This window comes from Pygoscelis adeliae, unplaced genomic scaffold (genome assembly GCF_000699105.1).
Source record: "Pygoscelis adeliae isolate BGI_AS28 unplaced genomic scaffold, ASM69910v1 Scaffold150, whole genome shotgun sequence".
In the NCBI taxonomy this organism is placed as follows: domain Eukaryota; kingdom Metazoa; phylum Chordata; class Aves; order Sphenisciformes; family Spheniscidae; genus Pygoscelis; species Pygoscelis adeliae.
In genome coordinates this window covers 1,361,496-1,376,469 of record NW_008823872.1, presented here as the reverse complement: position 1 = coordinate 1,376,469, position 14,974 = coordinate 1,361,496, and the positions used below count along the sequence as shown (strand labels likewise).

Genomic DNA, 14,974 nt, shown 5'->3' with positions numbered 1-14,974 from the left:
GCATTCATACAGAACCATGTGCATCGTGTTGAAGATCATACATTCAACTCTGTCGTGAAATAAATATATAGGAAAAAGAGTAAAAAAACAAAAACAAACAAAAAAGATTCTTGCTACAATGGCAGGGACGCCCACCGCCCCGTCTCCTGCCTGGATCGCGTTTGCCCCTCTCCCGAGGTGAGCCAGCTCCCTGCCTGAGGCACAGCGTAAGGCACCGGCCGGGGCGAGCTGGGCTCACTCTTTGCTCACGCTTGTCTTGCAGGAATGTAGAACGGCCTTAAAAAGGAGAGGCAGCTGCTCCAGGGGGACATTCACCATTTTTCCTGGTAAGAAAAAAACCACAGAATTAGCAGCCACTCCTGAATCAGATTTCAGAGACACCTAAGCCAGCAACGCTGGAGATGGTTTTACCTTGAACCTCTCAGAGAAACAGTTAATCATCCTACCGCTACATTAGACATTTGATATTCATTTGGACACAACAGGATTTATTATTTACTGAATCGAAAGCTAAATAAACGGGCAAAGTCAGATCAAAATGATTTCTCCACAATGGAGCAGTATTTATAGAAACTGGGAAAGACTAAATCCCGTCTCTCCTCAAACTCCCTGGTTGATCTCAATGAGTAAATTACGAGAGCTACTCTGATTATTATCTAGTTCGTTACAGCGGAGTAGGATGAAGCATACGGAGCCTTGACACGGGGAGGCAAGTATCTCCCTTTGTCATAACATTCAGGAACAAACAATGTTTTAGTAACACCAGACCTTGTAGATCTAATTAGTCACACAACTGCATTTGAAAGTTCACCTGCGGATTTCAGCGGTCCAGACGAGCTGAAACCTGGGGGTTACACTGCAGGTCGGCCTGCCGCTCTGCTTATCATCTGCTCCTTAATTAAGCGGCATTTCAGAGAGATGTCTATTTCTTATGAGATACTCAAACCAGGATTACACCCCTTTGAGACAAAACGCCTCTGAGATGGGATTGAAAGGAAGAATATAAAATGAGAACCTGACTTAAGTACTTAAAGGGCGGCAGGTCAGAGCAAGGCACGACTTCTTGGGAGCAGGGGACTCGGGAATGGGACGCAACGCCGCGTCTGCCAGCGTCACAGGGACAACTTGCAAAAAGCCAGTCTGGCTGGGTGAGCTAGGGGTGATGGGAGATCAGCTTAAAGGTGGGGGAGAAGCTTCGATAGAAAAAGGTCCCACACAAACATCCTCCACCGAAGTCGACAAGAATCTAGCTGTTATAAATTAATTTTCTTTTAAAAGCAAATTTCATAACTTGCACACGATCCCAGTGGGAGAAGAGCTCAAAAAGTTACCTGCAATATATCGTATCTCTGGCAAACACATCATTAAGTCCGGAAAACGGTTTGGCTGGTGTGGGTATTTGTACTCCGTGAAGTCCTGGCAAACATACCAATACCGCTTATTCAGCTGCTCCAGTTGGGACGCGTTAGTCAGACCCCTGATGTCTGAAAGCAAATATGATTAGAGTAATGGAGACATGACGAAAACATCCTAGAAGAGCAGCAGCCTCACACTTACTGCCATTTCTTCAGGAAAGACAGACTGATTGCTAAAACTCTAAGCTGGGTCCCTGCTTCGGAGACTGGCTTCGAGTGCCCGCTTAGACAAATACTAAAATTCCCATCTCCCCTCCTGGCATGCCTGCATCAGGGATGCCTCTTTACACACGTGTCTGGGTACGGATTTCCCTCCGTGAAAGACCAGGATGAGAACAGCTAATGTCCTAAGCTGCTCATCTACAAAGCTGAACGAACGCTCCTGTAGATAACAGCTCCAGCAACCTTAAATCCCCGCCTGCCTGGTGTAAAGCAGCTGTATGTCAAGGTTTAGTCCTCACAGCGGATTCAGTGTAATACTTCCTCAGACAGAAACATGTTGATTTTAGGTATATCATCTTGGCTGAGGAAAGCGCTCAACTCCATAATTCAAGGTATCATCATATTTCTCCCCATCTGCTTATGAATTATGTCATATGAGCTTTATAAACTTGTCAACTTCTCATTTTTAAATTTAGCTTTGGCAGTGTCAGGCAACGTACACAAAGGAAAAATGGCAAATATCAAACTGGCAGGAAGTCCCACTGCCACCGTTCAGCGTGATCAACGGCATCGGCACGCTGCTGGGGGTCCTGGGAAGGATCCAGCGCGGTGGAGCAAGGAAGCTGCAGACCCTCGGTGCAGGCTCAGTATGGTAAGACCATCTGACGGAAGAGGCATTTATCTACTGCCCAAAAGCTGACTTTTAAAAATAATTCTCAGGTATTTCACATAAAAAATTGCAAACTTCAACTAAAAATAAAAGACGACAGGAAGTTAATGAAAATACATTTGGGAAAACAATGGAGACAGCTCGAGAAGTGCATTATCCAGTGTCAGGAAACTGCCCAGGGAAGCAAACCGGAACCTCAGCCCGACACAGATTGAAGCGTCAGCACTATCTCCTGCTGGAAATGAGTGGGGGAGGAGAGAGCCTGCAGCACATTTTTAGAGACTGCAACTATCTTTCAGAGTACAAAAGACTCTGGGGACATTTATTTCCAAAATTACAACTGAACACCATCCATGAAGCATTTGCCTCTCAACAGTTGTCTTTATAACGTGAAGAAATGTCCTGCGAGGCCCCACAGACGCGGCGCCACAACAAACGACCGGGAAAGGGAATCCACAAGCAATGGATTGAGACAACGTACAAGAGTGGAGACAGGGACAAGCACTACTGAGGAAGAAAACAGATCTACGCCGAACTATTTCAGCCCACTACAGTTGTTAGGAAACAACCAGGACCTTCTCACATGTTGAAGAATTACTCTGCATGGACTTTGAAACGTCTAGGGTCTTGCAACAGACTGGACTGCCAGCTTTAATGGTTAATCAGCTGGAGGATTCAGTTCCTCCTCAGGCAGAATTCATTGCCTGCAAGTAAATACTTCATTCATGATTACTTTTCACTCTAAAGAGCTAGCATTAGGTATAGAATCTAAATAGTAGGAAGCCAAATAGGTGACCTAAGTATATATCCTGAATGTAAGTAAGAGTCAGAAAAGCTCTAAAAGAAGGGAGGATTGGTTTTACAAATTCACCCTTTAAAGCAGAAAAATGAACAAATACATTTTCTAGTCAGGAATCTCTGAAAGGTTGTTATGCAAATAGCCAATGCTTACTTCAGAAAAAAAAAGGCATGCAAATTAACTGTTTTTAAAGTATCATTTAGTTAATTGCCTAAAGAGTTACCTAAAGGAATAATACTTTTAGGTGACACAACTTTGCCCAATGAAAAGTTCGTTAGCAGCTGGTAAGTCATCACTCACCCAAACCTTATCCAGAGAGGTTTCACTGGCCTCTCTGCTCTGTTCTAATTCTGGTATCGGTACCATTAGTACACATGTAAAATGACACACTTACTGTCCTCGGTGCCTATATTTAAAGGCAATAAAAATCGGCTAAGCAAATGAATTCATTCACTTCCAGCATTTCTTCACGTGGGTACACAAGTATCCCACTCTGCATGGTGTTCGGTCTGCACGATGGCAAACACGTACAGAGAGGTTTCAGAGCTTGAGTCTCTTTGAGGGTCTCAGACCCCTTCCTCCCATTTCTCAACAGGGAAGCAAAGACTGCTCAGACTGTTTCAGAGAATTTCTCCAGTGGGACTGGTACCTTCTCTTCGTCGACTCACCTTGATTTAGGAAGTTAATGGCTTTCATACATGCATACTCCTCGTTGCTGACCTTCAACTGGTTAAATTTGCGAAAGAGGTAGATCAACCGCTCCATCACCTCCATCCCCTCTTCACTGAATCTGGAGGATAGAGATCACACATCATCACACACAGGACACAGTCCGTACAATAAAGGCAAGAAGCTTATTAAAATAACTTCAGGGATTTTAACATCTTGCAAGAGAATTAAAAAAAAGACTGTAATCAAAACTGCTTGAAGTCTGCTGGCACCATAAAATTAAAGTAGAAGTAAGAAGGAAAATGACTCAGTTACGAACTTGACTGTTACAGATATTTTAGCAAAAAAACACCTCTTGGTGATTCAGTTCATCGCCAGCCTGCTCTGACAGAGGGAAAGGTTTGATGGAGCCAGGTATATGCAAAAACTTCTTGCATGCTTGTAGGCACACTGCTTTGTCTCTCTACACTTGTATTTCCCCAGACTTCAATGAGGATTGTGCCTTCGCACTTTGCTGAGCTAATGGGAGGTTTAACTAAGCATTTTGGGGAATGAGATAAGATTTCACAGAAATGTGGAATGATACTTGTCTTGTAGGACATGAAAACGTCCTGCAAAACCCGTTGTCCTGCCAGATGCAAGGGTCAGTAGGTATTCCCCGTCTGCCTGGCGTTGCACTGCATCTATCCACGATAGAAAGCAGCTCACAGCCACGTTATACAGCACTGCGCCTTACTCCTGGTGGGTACTTTTGCAGGATAAAAACACCTCCAGCAATCCTTGGAGTGCTTCCCCCTGTTCAGAAGACAAGCCGCCCCCAGCAGCATTTCACGTGTTCTCGCCCCTCACTGTCTCGCACCTTTCTTCAATTTGTGCTTTCCACCACTTGCAGCAGCCCAACGTATCCTGCACTGGCCACCAGCAGAAATGCCGATGCATCCTTGGGGACCTGGAGGTGTCCCCAACAGCTGCACAGCACCCTGCACCCCACCCTGAGAGATCTGGGATTGGTGCTGCCTTACAGCACGTTACAGAGGAACGCTGTCTCTCTGCACCAAACACACCCCACCTGACATCCAAGTTGTTGTTTTTTTTTAAACAAACCCCTCCATTCTAAAGCTGATAAATTAATTTTATCCGTTACCTATAGAATCAGTGCATCCCCAGGCTCTGGCTCTGCACAGCACATTTCAGTGTATCAGCTGAACAAAGCAGCACCCAAGCAGGGCTGCTCCGGCGGTACAGGACTGCAGGAACACGGACCCCTGACCCTGCTGCACAGAAACCCCCAGAACAAAGTCCATTTCCAACTGCAAAAGTGCCTACAATTTCTCATCTCTGCAGAGTGCCGTTGGAAATAGCCTTGTTTTAAACACTGAGGAACTACACCAACCCATGTACAACAGTGGCGCACACTTCATTTATCTGACAGACAGGTGAGGAAGCTCACCTCCCAAAAATTCCCAGGAGTGACCCACAGAGATCCTGTACTTTCACACAGCTGTATTTATTGCCTGTTCGTTACGGTTTGTTAGTTTTCCTCGGCTGAGAGCTTCTGGGGTGAGACATGCTGCAGGAAGGCTGGGATCCTTCTCACAAATACAAATATGCATAAAACCACAAATAACCGATGTTAAAGGGAGTGAAACTGCAGGCTATGGTCTAAGGTTGAACTGTGCAAGTCTAAGGAATGCATGCCGTTTCCTTCTAAACTTTCCCCCTCAAATAGGACAAGCAGGATTCATTGCACTTAATAAATGCATACCAAGATCCAACCAGAAAAGCACTGCTGCCAGTGTGGACTGTCAGGGATCCTCCGCTGGGATCTGGATCCACCACCTACACCCGCCCTGGAGTATCTAAGCAGGTACAGCCATACTCATTTCTGAATTTGTACCATTTGCTGAAAACAAGCTGCGCATTTCTCCTGAGTGTCCACGCTTGCCAAGGGAAGCCAGTGACACGGACGGGCGGGAGAGGGCACGCTGATGCACAGGGAATGCAAGTCTCCTGAAAATCTCCTGAGAAATTGCCTGATGGAGATTTTGCAGGTGCAGAATGAGGTCCTCCTGCAGAAGGGGGTGCTGGGCTCCTTCTTCAGTAGCGACGCCCCGCGTATGCATCACAAAAAAGCTGTGGTGTAAGCAACAGGCAGAAGAAGAGCTGGAGGGCGCGGAGGGCTGCAGGTGCCCGCAGGCACGCTCCGGGACCATCCCACACGTGCCAACGGCCAGAACAGCCTCTCGGGAACGCATCTCACTGCAATACCCCCAGATTCAAAGAAACCACATATTGCAAAAATGCTCAGAAGTGGGACAGAAGTGTTTAGGGAAGCTTCAGCTGCGCTCTGGCATTGTACAGCAGAAAGAATAAGAGCACAGCCAGAAAGCCATCTTTGAATAGAACAAAAATAGAACTTTTTTCACTGAATAATACCTTATTTTGGCATGTGTGTTTGTTTACTTCAAAGTTATTTGTAAAATGCATGGTGGAGTTTGACCTCAGAGAAGTGAAAACAAGCTATCTGAACTCCAGGTCACTTCTTCAAGAAAGTAATATTGTAAGTGATGAAAGCCTTGTCGGCTAATCTAAAGTTGTACAAGTTTTCTTGCTCTCAAGTTGACATTAAAAATCTTGCAGGTGCAAGATTGCAAAGCTCAAGAAGTTAATGAGCACAAAGACCACTCAGTTGTCTGTTGGGTTTAATTGTTTTTAGAGCATGCACATTTTTACCAGCCACTCATCACTTCATAAATCCAGAAGAGCTCTTCTCTCATTCCTGCAGTTGAACTGTCTTACTTTTCTGGGCATACTTTCCTCCCCCTTTCAAACAAAGCTGTTCTGTTTTTCACAGCCCTATTTCTTCTCGAGGACTGACTCCTCCACACACTTTTCGTCGCAGTTTACACCAGGCAAGTTTCTGGCTGGGAGTTATCGGGATCAGCTGGGGAGGAGGGGGAAGGGAAGCGCTATCAGGGGTGCTGGGGGAGGTCAGGAATCTAGTCATTTCATATTCATCTCCAGAAAAACAGCACAATAAAAGAAAACATTTGATCTAGCAGGCAAACAGAACATTTAGCCAGTTGTTAGAAGTGAATAAAACACAGGGGCTGGGGAGCTCATCCTATGCCTTCACGCGTCACTTACCTAAGCATTAGCATTGCTCCCATCATTTTGTTAAAGAACAGAAATTAACCCCAGAGCGCCAGACTATCACAGCGCAGTGAAATTTCTTCAACCGGCTGTGAGATCTAATGAACTTTGGTTTGCAATCATTACTGATCAACGCCAGAGGAAAGAGGGGCTCTTCAAAGAAACCCACAAGTCGGACACCTCTCCGTAAAAGCCCCTTGCAAATCCGAAGGGACCAGCTTTTCCATGAGTGCATCGGACAGGGAGACTGATACCCATGAACTATCCCACTGCCACCTGCAGACAGTGGGCAGTCAAGCTATGGCTGAACTACCGTAAAGACAACTGGGAGGGAGCCATGCAGCTTGAGACCCCTCATCTGTGCAACTTCCCACTAACTGGCTTTTTTGATGTACGTTTTCCCATGTTACTAATGACAATTAATGATACTTGAAAAGCTAAATCAGAAGAAGAGACTACAGAAACATTCCACCAAGAACACCTATTTTCATCCATGTGCACAGATCTTCTCTGAAGGACTTTCGAGGCGACTAGCTCTGAATTGCTGGTTTCTGAAGGGCGAGGATTCCTCCTTTGTCTTGTTTTCTTACCTCTCGCTTGTATTTATCGCAAACCCAAAATGAAGCAAACACTTCTCTTTTGAGGCTCTGACCAGGACAGCAGGAACAAAAGGATGGCTGAATGCAGGACCAAGTGTTATTGTGGTTTTCTATGACCCTTACTGTTCCTCGCAGGAGCAGCACCAGATGCACCATGAATGGCCGGGCAGAACAGTGCCGTGGAGGAACCTGCCCCAGAAAGTGAGACACCTGGGTCCAGCTCTCGGCTCCCCCACTCCTCCGCCGTGGTCATCAGCCAGCCAGCCCCTCCGCTTGTCAAAATAGACTCACAAAGGAACATCAGAGAACCGTTAGATACTGCGATGGCTGAGGACCACAGCAGTATTTTAAATCTCTGCTCACCAGACACTTAGATCCCCTGGTGACTCTTGCAAAATTGCCAAGCCTAGCAAGGGCAGAGCACAAACGGGGCAGATGTTAAGAGGGAAGGTGGGCAGCAGTTTCCGTACATCCTATCTATTCTGCCATAATATTGTGAGATTATGAGTCTACTACCAAAAGGGGGATCTGTCTGGCACCAAGACTACAAAATAAAACACACAAACCAAAAAACAACAAAAAACAACATCCTGACCAAAATGATAAATGAAAGGCAGGTTCCTCAGAGCATCAGATAGCACGTACTATGGAAAAAACAAGTGCTAAGTTGCAACATCTTTAAATTTATGTAATCAAAACAATGAAATAGCAATTAATAATGAACACTTTGATAATACAGACAACCAGCTTTCTGAACAATCTTTCCACTGGCCCAACGGGTTTTTAAATAAACCTTCCGTTCTGTATCTCAGGGTTACCCAAAGCATTGCTTAGTTTTACTGTCCCCATAAAAAAGGCTGTTTGTAGGGCTGTGCTGGAGGATGACAGCATTGCTATGGGAACTTCAAAAAGCACCATACAGCACTATGCACCTTCCCCTGCAGATGGAAGTTTTAATTCAACACGGACTAACCATGGCGTACTTTCTAAGCCTGGAACAACCACTCCCTAAAAAATAGAAAAGGAAAACAGCAGCAGGTGAGGTGACCTGTCCCAGGAGAGGTGGTTAGCTGGTCACAGGGCGCCTGACCGCCATCCTCCATTCCTAGATCTCGCTCCCTTACCCGCAGGCTCAGCCCGACGTCTCACCTGTGCAGCTCATCATCAGAGGGAGAGTACTTGGAGGTGACATCCGCAAGGTCACCAAAGATCTGCTTGCTGTAAACAGTCAGCGAGGAGAGCAGGATCAGCTCCTGCCATGTAGAGCTGAGCAGGCAGGTATAGTCCTTGATGGAGAGTTCGCAGAAAAACGGCAGCTTCTTGATCCAAGCAATCTGCCTGAAAAGCAATTCATCCGCCAGACGACACAACAACGCAAACAGCTCTGCCTGAGTCACTTTATACCTGCAGGCACAGTTAATGTGAAGGCATAAAAACAATTAACAACATTGAACGACATCATCTGACGAGACACTTGAAAAGCAAGGCAAATGCCACAGGAATTCGTGCTCCAAGTGCCCAATGTGCCAGTGCCCAGACTGTCGCCTGGCGGTGGGAGCCGCGACGGCCAGCACCCAGCCTGCCCGGCCCGGGGCTCCAAGGGGAGCCCCCCCAACTGCTGGGGTCACCCACCCGACCAGCACCCAGCCTGCCGGCCACGGGGCGGCTCAGCCTCAGAGACAGCCCCGCAGCTCTCACCAATGGACAGACTACCCAGCTTTTTTCCACCCATGTGTATTTTTCCAGCTCCCGTGCCTATTAACTTTTGTGCAGTTAACGCAATCTCAGGGCTGAAACCCATTGAAGCCACTCCCGCACAGGCTCAGCCTGGCCACGTAGCGTGAAACCCCACGCAAGGTCCGTGCACGCCAGCCCCAGCCCCAGGCAAGGGCACAGGCCACACACGGGACACGGTCTGGTTTGCTGCTTGCACTACGGCTGCATCTTCTCCCAGGCGACGTGCCCCCTGTGCCCATCGGGCCGTGAACGCACGCACCCAGCCGCCACCCTCGCCGTCAGCAGTCTCTGCCACACAAGCCGCAGCCGTGTGTGCCCGCAGGGACGGCCGGACCCAAACGACAGCCAGGAACACGCAGCTCCGGGCAGCCTCTTGCACCACGCCGCGCACACTCACCCGTCCTCAATAAGCATCGGTGTGCCGAGCGGCTCCAGGTCCTCCGCTGACACTAACTGATTGATAAGACTGTGCGACTGGGGGTCCAGGCTGCGCGTTTGGGGGGGCATCAGAGCCGAGTGAGCAGAATAGCTAAAAAGGTGCGGGAGGTACTGATAGTGCGTGGACACCGGCGTCCCGATATACTGATCCCTGAGTGCAGCGAATCCATTCAGCTCCACGGACCTACTGGAAAAGGAAAAGCTTTTTAATATACCCCCAAAAATCCACCCGATTCATTAAAACGTTGCATCCAGCTCCATCGGAAATGTTAATAAAAATAGGGAGGAAAAAACCAGAAAGGAAAGTGCCTTTGTATTTAAACCCTACGCTGGAAATAACTGAGAGTCTGCAGACCAGACGCCTTACACTTGCCTCATGTTGAGCCTGGCTCGGCGCTAGTTCCACTTAATGGAGATCTGGGAACTGCTGCTGAGCAGCCATTTGGAGAATAAAACAGTAACCCAACTGTATGAAGCATTTCCACTCCGGCTTCCTTAAAGGGACAGAATTTAGGATTGTAAACTAAGAATTTACACAGCCAGTGAACACAAATATCTCCCAGCTTAAGATGCAACTGAAAGCGAATGGAATGCAAGTCTGAGATTCTTGCCATGCTTACAATCAAATGCTGCACTAACAGTTACTAACGTTAATATAACACCATCAATTAGTAACCTAAATGCAGTCATTTATTTTCAAAGTCTGAGCACAGTGGAAAAAAAACAGCTTATACAAAATGAACAGTGAAAAGTAATCAAGTTCCCACGATCTGCAGAAAAAACTATCAATACAAATTAAGAGATCTATTTTAAATAGAATTTTATCTCAGTGTTGCCTTCTTTTTCATTTGCTCATGAGTGTTTCACCTCACAATTCAATTCTTTTCAATCCAGCGCTGCCCTTCGCAAAACGCAATTAGAGATCTAAGAAACTGCAGTATGCTCACTTTATGCAAAGATGCACTCGCAGTGTATTTTTTCCTACATTGACCCAAAGTATCACTCAGGGAAAGACAGTCAAGATTACTGTAATACGAAATTCTTCCAGGGGTCATTCCCACCTTGAAGATGGAGTAGAAACGGGTGAAGGCTGGTTGCTCTCAGAAACTCCATTTCCAGGGGAACTATGGTCACTGTCTCCGTTGTTGCTCCATGACATGTTTGCCTCTCCCTCAAATTCTTGCCCAGACATAATTCTCTCAATCTCTTCCTCTGATATCTGTCAAATACAGGACCATTATGGTTACTTCAGCTGAGAACAGAAATAAGGCAGAGCCTCTGTACATGAACACCTTGACCATACGGCCACATCCAACAGAGCTGAAGCCACCCTGCACCAGGAGAAACGCTTCGCCATTCCTGCAGATATCACATCTTTCCTTTACATTTAACAACGTACATGAAAAATTCTATTTACAGCTAATCGTGGTGACCTCCAGTGCCTGCAGTACAATTCAAGTGATGATAACACAGTAGACAGGAATGGACACATGAAAAGATGATGTCAAATACACACAGCTACGAGCTGTAAATCAGCCACTGTCACACAGTGAAAAACCTGGGAGTAATTGAGGCCAGTTCATCGGGAACATCACTCAGTACTCGGCAGAGGTAAAGGCAAACGGAAGGTGGGGTAGGCTCCGGTTTGATAAAGCAATTGAGAGATGCAAGGTGACATATATAAAATTAGTCAGGAAAACGTTTACAGGGAATCACTGCTCACTGTTTTTCCCCAGATAAGAACCAGGTGGCACTTAATGAAGTAATCAAGCATCTAATACTTAAAACGTATTAGAGAGTAATATATATGAAGCTAAAATGGGCTAAAAAAAATTAAAAATGGAGTTCACTGAAGTATAAAGTTTCAAGAAAGAGCTGGGTATGCTCCTGGAGAAATGCTGCATCAGTAGTGGGGAAAATGGAACATGAAAGTTTCTGGGCTTTTTTTTTTTAATTCTGTGCATGTCCCTTAGTGAGGCTTGCACAAAATATGGAAAGACCTTGAGTTAATATGCTGAAAGAAAGTGCAGTGAACTCTGAACATCATTTTCAAGAGCCAAACATTGCTTAGACAGTTTATTCCAGTCTTGCAAAACCGTCAGAAAAACCTGACAGGCTTACCCATACACATAATCTGAAGAGTGCAACAGCTAAATAGTCTCACCCCAGGAAAAGGAGTTGATGGCATAACCTATGGTCCAACATTGATCACTCAAGTCTCGGATGCGCGAGGGCCCACTCTGGCTAGCAAAGGCTGCTGTTTTACTACAGCTACATTGCTCAGAGAGGCAGTAAAAATTGTTACCTGGCCAGAAATTAAATGTTTGTTCTTCCTTGATAGACCCACACAGGCTTTAAGAATCAGTAACGAATGCTGTTATAAATATGATGTTCACAAACAGCAGAAAATGTTCTATCATTACTAAGAGATTTTTTTATTATTTGAGCTAGGCTCTCTCTGACGCTGACCACAGGCATGGCCGCACCGTCTAATTCTTGCCTTTTTCTCAGTTCGCTATGGAGGACCTTACTGAGCAAGCAGGGCATCTGGTTGCTTGGCTTCTCATGGTTTGGTTTTGGACTGGGGCGAGTAGTTTCTTCGTAGGCACAGAGAGTCACAGAAAATGCTTTCAGTGTTATTTCTGTTTTATTAAAATAAATAGTAAACTTTTAAAAGACCACTTTTCTAGAAGTGAGCTGGAAATGGCCATCATTTCTCACATGTGCAGTACAAGCTGTTGTGCTGAATTACCTCGCGCTTTACAAGACATCTCCAGACAAGCTGCACCATCAATCAGCGAGACATTTACTGGGTGCCCCGCTTGCAACAACTGAAGGAATTGCAGCAGGCAGTCTGCGAGATTTACTGGGAGCTGCGGAGGGATGGATGTCCTTGTGCGGCTCACAAAGGACAGAGAGCCGTGATGGCCAGAGACTGCCCGTGAATTCACACAGGCACCCTGGGACTACGCTGTGTCCCCTCCGGGGACAAGCAAGCACCGAGCTTTATTTACAAATCTACTGTTCATGACAGGTATTTCTAGCACTTGTGGAGAGTCAAAGCCCTGCTACGCCAGCAGGAGGCACGGGCAGGGCTGAGAAAGGCTCAGTCAAATCAACCCCGGCCCCATCCCACGCCCAGCTGCTGCCACGGTCCGAGCTCACCACCCACCAGGTGTGTGCCAAGGCTGAGGGAGGAAAAGCTGAAGGGAACCATGGAGAAAGGGCCAGACGCGCTCACCTGGACAGGTCCGATGCTTTTGTTTCTGCCTCCTGGCATGCCATCCTCTCTGATTGCTGAAAGAAAACAACCAAACCTTGGTGAGGAACACTACTGTTCAGTATTCTAGAAATACATAAGAAGGTATCTGCTATTTTGAAAAAAATCTTTATATCTTAAAAGATTCATTTTGCTCATCAGAGCAGTTTACACAGAAACCTCTAGTGCTTTCCAGGGCACTAGAGAGCTCAAGCAGTACACACCACGATCCTCACCCCAAAGGGCATACACACATCCACGGGGCTACAAGCATTACCCAGCGAGTTTAGTTTCTTCATGTGACCCTTGAGTGACAGGTAATGAAGGAATAGCAAGTCCTTTATCACAATTAATTCCAGAATAATTTGAGAAGTGGCACATGGAAAGCAACCCTACTTCACCCCTGGAAATAACCCAGCGAATGCCCATGACTGCTAGAAAATGAAATGCGAACGCTGGCATTTCGAACTCCACTGCCCACAGCCCTGTGAACCACCGTGGGCCAGACTCCACCTGGAGAGACACCAACCAGTGCTGCCAACAACACAGAGATAAAGCACTTCAGTGGTAACTAGTGTCACTGCTGTCACTTCAGAGGGTCACATCTCCTACAGCTATCACAGAAAATGGAGGGGAGATGTTTTACCCAGCCGGTTGCATGCAAAGCTGTTGTTTAAAATTCGAGTTACTAGACCGAGCTCTGCAGTTTCATTTCGGAAGGGCAGCCTTGTTTCTCACTACAGCAGCTGCATTTTTAAGGTTCTTTAAACAATTTCCAGGGAGCTTCAGTGAAGTCCAATTAAGGAGATTATCCTGAAGCTGCTTCTCCTCTTTCCTCTTCCCCCTGCTTTTCTCTTTATTGGCAGAGCAGCTCTGCAGAAGCCGACAGCATTCGAAGACCAACTCTGCTCCTCATGTGCCTCCTCTCCCGGGCCGGGTCCCCCCTGTTTATCAGGTCCCAATCTCTTTCCCACCGCGACCTGGCCAGACTTGGCAGGAGGCTCTCCCCAGCTGCACGGTGACCTTGCTGCTGCCGGCCGGCCTCACCCTGCTCAGCACACGGGGCTGCAGGAGGCCCTCCCGAAGCAGAAAATGGCACAAAATTTAAGGAAAAATTTCTGTACCAGAAAAGCCAGACTGCTGCTTAATTTTAGATCTCCTCAGTTCAAATCATCCCCGTCTGCCTCGGTGCTGCACTTGCAATTCAGGGATTACACAGGTGGGTTCACCCAAGGCATAGCTCTGCCTTGCTGCGATTGCATGCAGTTGGACGTAAACTGCATTTTCCTGCATCGTAACCACCTAGTCAAGCAATGCAAATCACTAGGCAAAACTGTCCTGATGATTTACAACTCCGCCAGCCTGTGCCCAGCAGCACAGTGATCCCTGTGGCACCTTACAACAACACGTTAGGAGATCAGCAATACAGTTTTAATCCTTCTAATGCAAACTCTATCACCTCCATAGAACGGCAAGTATTTTTATTTGAAATGCTAGATAGCATCCATTTAAGCACACTGGAGAAGCCACAAACACGGGACATAAAACCATTACAGTTATCTTTCACATCACACAAATCTTTTAAGCTATACCAAGACAACAAGCTCATTTTAACAAACAAGGCTGTTTGTTTTCTATGAAAGCTCTTTCAAAAAAATATTGGTTTCTCATTAAAAAGAAGTGGCTGACATAAAACTAAGCCGTCATGGTTAGCTCTCTGTTACTTCCTTTAGTTTTTTTTAACTTAATGGAACTACAGTAACAGTTTTGCAATTTTGCGGGAATTTCTCTCGTTTTCCAATTTTATTGCTAATTGTGATTCAGAAAGCTTCTCAGCTAATTCCATTAAGAGCCGTGGACATGAATTGTCTTTGTCTTTTGAATTCAGAGGGTAATTGTAGCAGATATTAGCTTACATCTTCCTTTTCTACGTCCACATCATCTTACAGAACGCCTTGGAAAATCTGCCTCTGCAGATTTACAGTTCTTCTTAACCATGGAGACAATGCTGGTCGTCACCGGGCTGGCCTTTATTCTCCGGCGGCCTTCTGCCTTGCCCACAAGCATGGCTGA

At 46.3% G+C, this 14,974-nt stretch overlaps 1 protein-coding gene across 1 annotated transcript in view; it reads right to left on the bottom strand.

The window, feature by feature from the left end:
* Positions 1-234: 234 nt before the first annotated feature.
* NR6A1 (nuclear receptor subfamily 6, group A, member 1) overlaps positions 235-14,974 on the bottom strand; it is a 25,933-nt gene continuing 11,193 nt past the window's right edge. Inside the window, exons 5-11 of the mRNA XM_009334473.1 lie at positions 12,884-12,939; positions 10,704-10,861; positions 9,602-9,826; positions 8,617-8,871; positions 3,715-3,836; positions 1,332-1,484; positions 235-323 (exon numbers count right to left, since the gene is read on the bottom strand). Coding sequence (XP_009332748.1) covers positions 235-323; positions 1,332-1,484; positions 3,715-3,836; positions 8,617-8,871; positions 9,602-9,826; positions 10,704-10,861; positions 12,884-12,939 — 1,058 coding nt within the window. The remainder of the gene's footprint in view (positions 324-1,331; positions 1,485-3,714; positions 3,837-8,616; positions 8,872-9,601; positions 9,827-10,703; positions 10,862-12,883; positions 12,940-14,974) is intronic.